Here is an 11,521-nt window from a genome sequence, read left to right on the forward strand (position 1 = left end):
TCAAAAGCACAATCTCTAAGATAGTTCAACATTCCATAAAAATTATATTAAAAAGGTCTAAAATTGCTTTAAGACTGACTAGGAAAATCCATTTCTTTGATCTCTCTCTTATCATTAGAAGTTTCACTCAGCCTGACATGCCATAGTCTTCAACATGATCATAAAGGCTGTAGCTTTCAGACAATCCCATCTTTCCAACAAGATGATCATCCCCTACAAGACACACAAATCACAAACAAAACCTCTGATTATTGTACAGACACACAAGTCACAAGCTTTCTTGACCATTTCTATGAATGTCTGTTGAGCTCAAGTGTGAGTTAAAAAGGGGACTTTTTTTTAACTTACTTGGGTTTGATAGAAAGTGAAGATCAGAGCTCATCTCAGGGCTCTGAAAGCAAAGATCTTCAGGCCTAGGACTAGTACTTGTTGTCCCAATAGCATTGTTTCCATCAGGAAGAACACGAAGACTCTCTGGTATCTTTCTCTTCCCATTCAATGTCTCAGTGTCAGTCTCTACCTCAGACTCACCGTTGTTGTTAATGTTGTTGTTGCTAGAAGAACCAACACCACCACCATGCTGCTTCCTCTTGGAACGAGCACGCCGGTTCTGGAACCAATTGTAGACGTTTTGTTCAGAAATCTGGCCGTGTTGGCTCAGCTCCTCGGTTATGTCTTTGATCTTTTGCTTGCTGGGTGTTCCCGTGCCTTGGTCGAATATACGCTCCAGAATCTGAAGCTGCACTGGCGTGGGAGTCCACCTCTGCCTAGCTGTCATCTTGTGACCAATAGTTGGGTCTGCATAGAGGCCTCCCAGTCTCACTCCTGTTTTTTAACACCAAAAAGACATATGAAACAGAGTTGGTAAAGTTTGAAGTAAATAAAAACTGAAACTTTAAATACATCTTAAGAACAAGCTAAAGTGTTATGTTCTTTGCATCAGATTTGAACTGCTAATTACGCCACTAAAGGTTATAAAGGTTGAGAATTTTCAATTGCCCATTTCACCTAATAGAAGGATCAATCAGACCAAACCAAAATTCTGGAAAAAAGACTAAAATTACAGCAAAAAAGGAATATTTTTTTTCAATCTATAAACAGAGGAAGAAGCTAAAGTCAGAGGAAGAATAAGGAAGGGAGAAGAACCTGCAAGATCTTGGTGAGAAGTGAGGGTTTTGTGCATCTCAACGAGACGCTCACAAATGGTGGCGTAGATAGCAATCTGTTTCCTCAGAGTTTCAAGCTGCTCGTCGGTCATCACCTTCACGTACATTCCTCCTGAGCTCGAGCCGCCGCCGCCACTAACGTCGATCCCCTGGAGATTTGAAGAGTTGTTATGGTTATTGGGTTGCTGCTGCTGATTATTATCCCACTCCATCATCTCTTGTTGTCAGAAGCTCGTCTTTTCTTCTCTCTCTCTTTGTCTCTGTGTGAAGGAAGCAAACAGAGGAAGAGTCAGTGCTTTTTTCGGGAGTAGAAGGAAAGATAAAAGCAGAAAAGGACAAAAGAGCTGAATTTATATTAAATTCTAATATTAAGTGTCAAGAACAAGAACAATGATTACCCAAAAAAAACGATCAGAATTTTCAAGCAACGGTAACGTGATTCTTCACAGTAAGAGTGTATGGGGATAAAAGGAAACTATTTGAATTATATGGTTATTTAGTTTCCATATTAGAAAAATGACCGTTGAAATTTGATTTGTCATATGTATATTTACAGTTAAATGGCTACTTCCATAATTGCATATTTATATTACCTTAGTTTAATGTTATTTAAGTGGTATATAAACAACACTGTTATTTACTCATACAGTCCAAAAAGTTATACAATTATAGTTCTTATGCTATCGAATCATTTTCACCATGGCATATTAGAATCTATCTTATTAAAACGGAAACATTGGAACTTTTTCTAAGTGGATTTTTAAATTGAACCTACTATTAGATATGATATATTTTCTGATCCTATTAACTAAAAATTAATGTTACTAAATTATTTTCTTATCAGTTGGCCCATTTTCTTTCTATTCAAAAAAATATTTTCTTTCCCAATTGATTTCATAATCACCATCCAATAAGTCCATGCGATGATCACCATGCAATACATTACTCCTTAACCAATTAATTTTATATAATAGTCGTGCTATATGATATATTCAAAGTGGATTCAAATCAAACTTATTAACCCATTACATTTTAACCAATTCAAACATGATTATATATCGGATTACCGGGTTTACTGGCTCGACGATCTAAATTTGGATTTAAAAATGTTGATTCAAACGCAGTTTTTTAAATAGAATTTTTTTTACATATTAAATATTTGTAACATTGTTAACAAAATTTTGAATCATAAATATCCCGCGTTTCCGAAGCGCGGATCATGATCTAGTTATAATTTATTCATAAATAGTTTTGATTGTCCAACGTATATGATTATAAATGATAAAGAACAAAAAATGAACAACGCTTTAGTTTACTCATCTGCTGACCGGTTAGCTAACATTCCGTAGATTGGTAAACTGAGGTTGCGATCTAACTTTTCTGACACATTCCAGGTTATATCTTTCACAATTATTCTATAGAGAGAGTATTAGCTACAATGCCTATTATCTAGTTCAAAATTAAGAAAAAATAAAGAAAAACGTATAGGAATTGCAAAGAGCTGGTGGGCCACTCATCAGGACTTTAAAGTTAAAGGAGCCACAGATTCCACGTGTTGTCTAAACCTTAGAACTTGTAGGTGGTCGGTGTCCGCCGCCCATGTTCCACGGGAACTTAAGGGTGGTAGATTTTAATAAGATATCAACTAAATAGTCATAATTGTATAAAACAAAAATCCATTGAATTTTTTTTTGAGGAAAAAATCCATTGAAATTGATCTCTGATTAGTAGTAACAGAAAGTTTAACCACGGATGTCTTTGTTAACTCGAAATAAAATGTGAGAATGGTCGACAAAAACATGAAACTAAAACGTTCATGGCTAATGTCATACAGTATGTGTTGGAACGTGTAAATTATTTCTTATAGTTGCATATTGCGACATTTTCAGTCATAATAACACATTTGAATTCAGATGGAAATTATTTTGAATGTTTTAATTAATTCCTATGATTGTTCTGATACTAATTCATGTTATTGTGTGTGGATTTATATTTCTGGTTTAGCAGTCTAGAGAAGAATATAGAAACATTTGTTAGTCCCGTCGTTTTCTTCCGACAATGTTTTCCTGTGAAGTAATTTTTAATTGTCAACATTATGGAAGAAAATAGTGAGGTTTGCATGTGCTAGCTTAAGTCAAACATCGAAACCAAAACGTTTACATAAACGCCAAAAAGGTCCGTATTCATACATGTTTGCCTTTGTTGTCTCTCTATAACGAGTGTATGCTGTGGGCGCATATGTAAAAATATAGATTAAACTATTTTTGTTTGTTATTAAAATGATATGTATAGTAACATTTGATCTTAACAACTAAAGGAAAACAATTTTAAACTTGAACTATAAACAATATAATAAAAAGGAAAATATGACATAACTATTTGACTAGTTTGAGATCTTACATCAACAGTATCTACCACTTTCAAATTAATTTCAGGAGATGCTAATTGGTATTAAAGCTATATTATTATATAAAGAATCGTCTAGCTTATTCTTTCTTTCATGGTGAGACAGTCAGTGATGAGTCATGGCCCAGAAAAAGAACCCATTGGATTCTCTATGGCCAAGCTTCTTTGGATTCTTTCTTTAGATTGGAGAGTTTGGTGTACCTATAGCTTCTCTAGTGTTCTACCCTTATTTTATGCTTACATCTCTATCATGTTTTTTGTATTTATTCTAGAGTCTATTTTATTGTAGTTTATGTTCTTAATCCAAGAGATTAATTAAATCCACTGTATCATTGTATGGCTAGATTAAAAGTCAGCATACTGATTTGGATATAGTAAGTGGTGGTAAGACTTAATAACTTGTTGTCAGCTCAGTTTTACCTCAAAAGGACATTTCGATAAAACATAGAGATGAACCGAAAAGTGTTAACTGTCTTTACTTTGTTAGGCTTGCGGAATCCTTGAACCGAGTTTACAAAAAGAATAGCACAGTTTATCACGAAGGCGTGATCACATCATCTCCCGATGAGAAAAGGTGAAACAACATTGACTCTTTAACGTTCTGATAACACACAAATGAGTAACTAAATCCATGTATGCATATATTGTTTGTTGCAGCGTATAAGGGCTGTATTCTTATCTTCAAAACTAAATCCAAACGCACAACTAATAAAGAAAGCACCAAGGAAACTATCGAAGAGCTTTCTAATTTTTACTAGATACAATTTAGTAGAGTTGACCATGAAGAATAGAATAAGAGTTGGACATACGTGAGGTCTACTTTGATATGTATTAATTTGAGTCTTTGTATTTTCTCTGATCGTATTCTTCTTGACATATGAAGATGAAATTGAGATTGAGGATAATCATCATCATTCTCAACAACAAGAATAGCAGCCGAAAGAACAAGTTCAAAGGTAACCTAAAGCAGATGCTGCAAGTAATAATGAGAAGACCCTTGTGACCAATGAAGAGAGACATGAGACAAAAGTGGCATCACATTTGACCAGACCAAGACGAAATACGGGCTTGCTTTGTCCAAGATAAGCTTCTCTGTGGCGTTCGAGATGGCAAAATATACTAGGAGATAGAATTAGATTCATGGAAACAAATGATACCATCGCATAAAAGGGTAGAGACGAAAATCAAGCTAAATCCAAAGTTGTGCATAACAAGTTGTAGTAGATAGTACGAATAATCCCAGTTAACATAAAAGGGGAAGAAAACAAAGCAATAGTGAAACTGTTCTTCTCCCTAAAAACTAGCAGCTAAAAACAATACAACAGAAGATACTCCATAAGACAAATCGATGATACATCTTCTAATCATCATCTTCCTCCTACAAAAAAAAAAAAAAGAAGTATGTGTTACACACTAGCAAATAGCAACAATTAAAAAAGGCAACATAACAGACAATTTTTTCAAGCATAAGTAACAAACCTCTTCACTTGCGCCTTCGTTGACTTCAGACTTGGACTTGTCAGAGTCATCATCTCCAGCTGTGCTAGTTCCATTAGCCTGTAAGAAAAAAAAGAAACATACATCAGAAAATGACAAAAAGAGGTCAACAAGAAAAAGTAAGCAGCGACAAAAAGAAGAAGAAGAATGTAAATGAATTACCAATTTCATGTTGTATTTTTGCATAGTCTTGGTATATTCACTCTTTTTAGTCTCTGCCTTGGCTACGAAAGGAGCTTTGTCCTGTTTCATTGAAAAAATGAGTAACAGATCTAAGGATTAAAATTCAAAAAAAAACAAAACAAAACAAAACAAGACTCACTTCATCAGTCATGGATTTCCATTTAGCTCCAGCAGCTTTACCAACCTAAAATGTTTACAAAATATTCAAAACAACTAAGAACCTATATGGTAGAGAGATTGTAGATCCCAGATTAGTACTACTACTTACAGCTCCGACGGATTTGTTGTCAGGGTTAGCTAGATTGAACTCCTTACGGAATCCCTCCCTGAATAAAAAAAAAAATAAATTAGCAACACTAACTAACTAACTACTAATCTCCCTAATCAATTGGAGACTTACAGGAAGACGAAGAAAGCACTAGGAGGCCTCTTAGGCTTGTTAGGATCCTTGGCGGCTTTCTTTCCAGCTTTCTTACCTCTCGTCTTCAATCTGAGTGACAGACCAATCCAATCCAATCAAATCAAAATTAAACGAAACAAAAAAAAATCAAAGTGAATCTCAGATGTGATTAAAGAGAGAGATACCTGTCATCAGTGCCCTTCGCTTGAGCTTTGGTTTCACCACCTTTCATCTCCGAGAGATCTGCCAACAAAGAAAACCTGAGCAATCGAAGAGTGACTCAGACGAGAGCGAACGAGGGAGGGGAGCCTTTACCTGTGAACGTTAGGGTTTTTTTTTTTTTTTTGACCAGAGACAACGATTCAGATTTTTTTTTCTCTTTCTCCGCTTTTTACCCTTTGTTTTTGATGTGCTGTAGATTCATGTATTTACGGAAATTATAGATTTCCCTAAAGATTTATATAATTTAAAATGAAAAGAATATTGAATCTCGACCGTCCGTATATTAAAATGTCCAGATTTGGACACCTGTACTTGTGTTTGGTTATAATCCGATTTCACTCTGGCGCCACGCAATATGTAAAGGCTGTAATAATAACTAGATTTTGACCCGCGCTTCGAAAGCGCGGGTATTATTTTTTACTTTTATGAAATATATTATTTGTTTGTAATTATTGAACATATTTATTTTAGTAAAATTTTCTTTATAATAAATTTGACACACATAGTGTCTCTAGTAAACTATGTGTTTCTCTGACTTTGTTTTATTCCCTCTCCAATCAACATATCGAAGCGCGAATATTATTTTCTACTTTTATGAAATATATTATTTGTTTGTAATTATTGAATGTATTTATCTTAGTAAAAATTTATTTATAATAAATTTGACATATAGAGTGTCTCTGGTAAACTATGTATTTATCTGGCTTTATTTTATTCCTTCTCCAATCAACATATTTATTTGGCTTGTTGTTAAAATAAATGATTTTAGAACGCAACTGTTTACTTTGATATTTTGTTTAAACAATGTGACATATTTCTGTATTAATTGTGTTCAATTAAATATTTACATTGTAATTTAAATTTGTATACAAATCAACATATTTGTGTAGTTTGTTATTAAAAAAATGATTTGAATCCAAATGTAAGTACTCTTATAGTGATTTTTTCAGTTCATATAATTTTTTAAAATATATTTATTTCAACTGAACCAATTAATTTTTTGTTAAATTGGCCCGTGAAATATATTTTTATACATCGATATTCAAAAGATCTGGTAACTAACGATACTCAAAAGATCTGGACCGAATCAGGTTATATGGTTATTTTTGTTACAAATATCCGAACCCGTTTTAGATACATTGGTTATTTAGATATTTTTAGGTTCCTATACATCAGAACCGAATTCATCCAGATCTAGAATGATCCAACTCAAAATCCACACATAAGTTTATAATATTCAAGCGGGACTTGGTTACCAAAAAAAAAAGATACCCGAAAAGAACAACATGTACCTAAATAGACAGATAATGTTCATGTCTAAATGATTATATAAATTAATAAAAAATTGTTTTATGTGTTTTGCTAAATTAAGTGACAATAAATGTAGGATATTTTAAGTATTTTGATTTAAGTTATTATTTTATTCACAAAACATATTTTTGAACTATGTTTTTGGGTACGTAATTTTCCACCGATTGTAACTAAAATAAAAATATTTTAGTAAAATAAAATAAACCAAATGTTTAATCATATGTAAAACCTAATTATTTAGCATTTTTGATTTTATAATTGGCACAAAGTTAATATTGATTAACTAATAAATAAAAATATGCACTATTATTATTATGGTAATATAATTAATGATGTAATTTATTATTAAGGTAATATAATTAATTAAAATGTTAAACTAAGTGAAATATGGAAACACAATTAATAGATACTACTATTTAAGTTTCCAAACACTCCATTTTTATAGCTATAACCAAACACACCAAATTTTTTTATTAATCTTATCCAAGTATCCAAACGCACCGAATTTGTACTTCACCTTTAATAAGATAGATAATCGGCGCCAATATTCAGATGTACATTTTTTCTGGCGGAATGAGTTTATTTTTTTTGTTGTTGTTATGCTAGCGTTCACTATTTACATTAAAATATTAAAAACTGGTGAACTCACTCATACTAGTACAGTAATGCTACTACATCTTAAGCATTGTTTATGTCCAGCAGGCCAGCACCCATTTTGTACGTGCCCTCTAGAGAACAAAACTATGAACTAACACTCGTGCATAGTGACGACATTGAATATAAGAATTCCTATTGTTGTCATTCCGGTACGAAATATGTAAACGTTAAAACTTCAGTTTAGTCTGAATATATATTTTGTTTTATTTATATAAATGGTCTATTTCAGTTTTTTTTTTTTTTTTTTGCCGCCTGAAATATTATAATTATTAAACTGAAAAACATACAAATGGTCAAATTGGCCACTTTAAAATACAACACCAATACTACACAAGCTAGGCCCAACATCAAACCCAATCGAAACCCAAACCATACACACGTCCGAAACATGTGTTTAACAAAAGAGAAAAAGACAAAACACGCGTCAAAACACGATGAAACCGTCTCCATCTCTCCACCGACCGAAGCTTTACGCCTGAGATCTCACCGGCGTGAAAGCAAACACCGGAACTGCCGGGAACAGTATTACTACGAGATCTCCATCTTCAACACTTGCGCCTTCTTCTTCTATGTTCCCAAACTTGGAGAGCATCAATCGACATGCGAGATCTCAACCGACAAATTACGCCTCGCCATAGAAGAAGAAGCTTCTATCAACTCGAAACCATCCTCCATCGGAGAGTTTTACTCGTCCAGTGACGAGATCTCAACCTCCACCTTAACCTTTCACTACCCGAGAGAAAAACCGAGTCTTTCCACCAAACGGAAAGATTTGAGAAAATCGTTTTCTTCCGAAAACTAGATACATTAAGCCGCCATCTTCACATAAGGAGAGTGAATCGCGGAGTAAGCCGACCGCCCTTCATTGGAGAAGAAGACGAGGACGCCGGAGACAAAAAGCCAAACAACCACCACATGAAGGGTGCGTCGCTGGAGACATGCATAAACTTAAAAAGAAAAGCACACAAAGAAACCGGACCGACGACGGCTATGAAAACCCGCCCCGTCGGCCGGGAAACTAGGTCACGACAAAAGCGAGTTTAGAGAGAAGGCAGAGAAAGTTTCCTAGAGAGGCAATTTGGTCTATTTCAGTTTATACATAATCAAACAAACAAGAGGATTAAGAGAGGAACAAAACAAACAAAAAACCTTCACAACAACAATAAAAAAATAATATTTCAAAAAAAAACAACAATAAAATATGTCAACATCCCACAAAAACTTTCATTTTCCCGTCTCTCTTTACAGACGCGAAAGATACGAACCTACGGGAAAATGAGGCACTATGATAGGAACTCTCGGAGAATTGGATTCGCTTTTTGGTTTATCCAAGGACAATACTTTCGAGTTACTACTATCGGTTGAGATTCTCTTTGAGCCAGATTTTGGAACGAAGCAACCAAAAAAGAACTCTAAGATCAGAGACATGAACATCGGATAGTGTTAAAGAAAGTGCGTGATCTGGAGTCTATATACGATGGATGATGTTTTTGGTTTAATGTTGGGTAACTATGTGAAGTTTATGCATTTATAAGAGAACATCAGCGTAACAGCGTTGAATGTTCTTGGACACGTTTTCTCGAAAGTGACCTCTTTAATTATCTTGCTCGCCAAGCTTTGCTCTATATCTTAACTATGACCTCTTTGACAATTCATGAATACTCTCTGACTCTGTATATGACCAAAATGGACCAACTATATCACGGCGTCATCGTCCTCTTTTCCTTTTTTTTGTCACAGTTTCGCCGTCTTTTCCTAATAGTCTTCATATCACTAATCCAATCAAGTTGTTAATAGGGATGTGTTAGTAAGCAAAAGCTCAATGAAATACACATATTTACATGGTTCATCAATGCATATCGATGAAGTCTACTCTAGGGTAAGAAAGTTGTTTAGTTAATAGAGGGGAACTAAATCTGCTGTATAAGATTGAATAGATTATCTACAGCTAAGTGGCACGTTAGCAATGGAGTGAGTAACATGTGTACAACGAACAATATATTCTTGCGAAACAATTTCTGAAACGTCTCACTTCTTTTGTCTTCTCTTCAAACTTTGCAAGTTCAGCAATTGAGTAGAGAACACGTGTCCAGCCTCTTATGCCTTGGAAGGTTCCATCATTTAACCACTCTTTGAAACTGTACTCCCTTCCGTCAAGTCTCCTTGCATAGTCAAGAATTAGTGTTTTATGAGTTTAGGCAGCATGTTCTTATCTTATGGCTGCTATCTTATTTGTAAAATGGAAAATAAAAGATTGCAGAAGAGAAAATACATGCGCCTAATCTTGAGCTGTATTCTCGTCTGTATCTTTTTTTTTTGAAAAGATTGAGTCTGTTTATTTCCAATTTTAAAGTTTCGTTGGGATTTTTATCTGATACTCTGCTCTAAGAAGCTCAAGCTATTCATAGTGACGACAGCTACTCAGCTAGGGATTTCATTTCCAAAAACTGGTGAGTACACTAGTATAGTAATTAGCGTTTTAAGTTTCAGTTCTGCTATTTGCAAATACATGGAGATTGCGAAAGATTAAGTTGGCAGTAGATTACTATCTTCAATGGCTGAGTAGGAAAATAAACCGAAGGATAAGTTCTTTTTATTTTGTTGGTACCAACTACTTCACTTCTGCGTTTGTAAAATATGAACGTTAACACTTCACTTTGATCTTACAAATCAAATACTCTTTTTCTTTGTAACTGACAAAAGCAAATACTTTTGTTGCCGGATTTCTTTCCTTTTTGCAGTATGTATTTTTATCAAATATCTTTTAAAAGGTATTCATATCAAAGTTTTATTTTATTTTGTTTTATAATTACAAAAATTGAAAAAATTAAGCTTATAACTAAAAGAACAAACAAAGCCCATTATTAACTTCTAATAGGCATAGCAAAATAGAAATTCTGAACCAGAGAAGCACATAACTGATGTAACTGACCACCGACAAGCCTCAAAGCCTAGACCAAACGCAACGATGAGACCACCTTCACACTAGGAAATGGTCTTCTCGCCATCTATCAAACATCCAAATGGTCTATTACAGCTTATACGAATCAAACAAACAATAGGGTTAGAGGAACACAAAAACATCCCACACACTTCATCTTCTTGTCTTCTCTCTCACAGACGCGAAAGATTCGAACCTACGGGAAAATAAGACACTATCATTGGAGCTCTCGGAGATTTGGATTTGCTTTTCGGTTTCTCCAAGGACAAGACCTTCGAATTACTACTACCATCGGCTGAGCTTATCTTTGAGCCAGAGTTTGGAACGAAGCAACCAAAGAAGGACGAGAAGAGAGACATGACCGGAGTTTTATAAGAAAACGTGTGTGATCCGGAGTCTATATTCTATGGCTGATGTCTTAGATTTAATTACAGGTAGCTATGTGAAGGTTATGTATATATAAGAGAAAATCATCGTTGAATATTCTTGGACACGTTTCTTGAAAGTGACTGACTTCTTTTATCTTGCTCACCAAGCTTTGCTCTTTCTTAACTATGATATCTTTGACAATTCATGAATACTTTCCGACTCTCCAAGTTAAAATATATGACCAACCTGGACCGACTATTGATCTCATGACCAATGTAGCCTAAATTTCCAGAAATCTATCTTATTAAAACAGAAACATTCGGTTGGACTTAACATTTATGTTGTAAGTTTTTAAATTAAATACATCTT

The 11,521-nt window shown here is 34.3% G+C and overlaps 3 protein-coding genes across 4 annotated transcripts; all 3 read right to left on the bottom strand.

Annotated features, from left to right (window-relative positions):
• Positions 1-19: 19 nt before the first annotated feature.
• Positions 20-1,479, bottom strand: LOC130506453 (WUSCHEL-related homeobox 13-like). Its single transcript, XM_057001100.1, has 3 exons — positions 1,147-1,479; positions 349-825; positions 20-213 (listed from the first exon to the last, which is right to left on the bottom strand). Exons 1-3 carry the CDS (start codon positions 1,379-1,381, stop codon positions 128-130), a joined length of 798 nt encoding a protein of 265 aa, XP_056857080.1. The 5' UTR covers positions 1,382-1,479; the 3' UTR covers positions 20-127.
• Positions 1,480-4,715: 3,236 nt separating this feature from the next.
• LOC108839920 (high mobility group B protein 4) lies at positions 4,716-6,067 on the bottom strand. Of its 2 annotated transcripts, XM_018612698.2 has the most exons (8): positions 5,968-6,067; positions 5,838-5,895; positions 5,653-5,742; positions 5,521-5,578; positions 5,392-5,436; positions 5,232-5,312; positions 5,052-5,129; positions 4,716-4,950 (listed from the first exon to the last, which is right to left on the bottom strand). In XM_018612698.2, the coding sequence occupies exons 2-8, from the start codon at positions 5,882-5,884 to the stop codon at positions 4,933-4,935; spliced, it is 417 nt and encodes a 138-aa protein (XP_018468200.1). In that variant the 5' UTR covers positions 5,885-5,895; positions 5,968-6,067; the 3' UTR covers positions 4,716-4,932. The 2 variants fall into 2 exon arrangements, with proteins under 2 accessions (XP_018468200.1, XP_056857081.1); XM_057001101.1 differs by having other exon boundaries at positions 5,838-5,978.
• A 4,553-nt stretch (positions 6,068-10,620) lies between these two features.
• LOC130506452 (uncharacterized) lies at positions 10,621-11,218 on the bottom strand. The gene has a single exon (XM_057001098.1). It carries the CDS (start codon positions 11,140-11,142, stop codon positions 10,957-10,959), a length of 186 nt encoding a protein of 61 aa, XP_056857078.1. The 5' UTR covers positions 11,143-11,218; the 3' UTR covers positions 10,621-10,956.
• Between the last annotated feature and the right edge of the window lie 303 nt (positions 11,219-11,521).

Source organism: Raphanus sativus, unplaced genomic scaffold (assembly GCF_000801105.2).
Source record: "Raphanus sativus cultivar WK10039 unplaced genomic scaffold, ASM80110v3 Scaffold3254, whole genome shotgun sequence".
Lineage (NCBI taxonomy): Eukaryota > Viridiplantae > Streptophyta > Magnoliopsida > Brassicales > Brassicaceae > Raphanus > Raphanus sativus.

What these genes read in the sequence shown, in the direction of transcription:
- LOC130506453 (XM_057001100.1), bottom strand. Translation starts at nt 1,381, where the DNA reads ATGATGGAGTGGGATAATAATCAGCAGCAGCAACCCAATAACCATAAC. An exon ending in TTCTCACCAAGATCTTGCAG is followed by an intron (nt 826 to 1,146) that starts GTTCTTCTCCCT and finishes GTTAAAAAACAG; the next exon opens with GAGTGAGACTGGGAGGCCTC. An exon ending in TCACTTTCTATCAAACCCAA is followed by an intron (nt 214 to 348) that starts GTAAGTTAAAAA and finishes TGTGTCTTGTAG; the next exon opens with GGGATGATCATCTTGTTGGA.
- LOC108839920 (XM_018612698.2), bottom strand. Translation starts at nt 5,884, where the DNA reads ATGAAAGGTGGTGAAACCAAAGCTCAAGCGAAGGGCACTGATGACAG. An exon ending in AGTGCTTTCTTCGTCTTCCT is followed by an intron (nt 5,579 to 5,652) that starts GTAAGTCTCCAA and finishes TTTTTTATTCAG; the next exon opens with GGAGGGATTCCGTAAGGAGT. An exon ending in AAAAATACAACATGAAATTG is followed by an intron (nt 5,130 to 5,231) that starts GTAATTCATTTA and finishes TTTTTCTTACAG; the next exon opens with GCTAATGGAACTAGCACAGC.
- LOC130506452 (XM_057001098.1), bottom strand. Translation starts at nt 11,142, where the DNA reads ATGTCTCTCTTCTCGTCCTTCTTTGGTTGCTTCGTTCCAAACTCTGGC.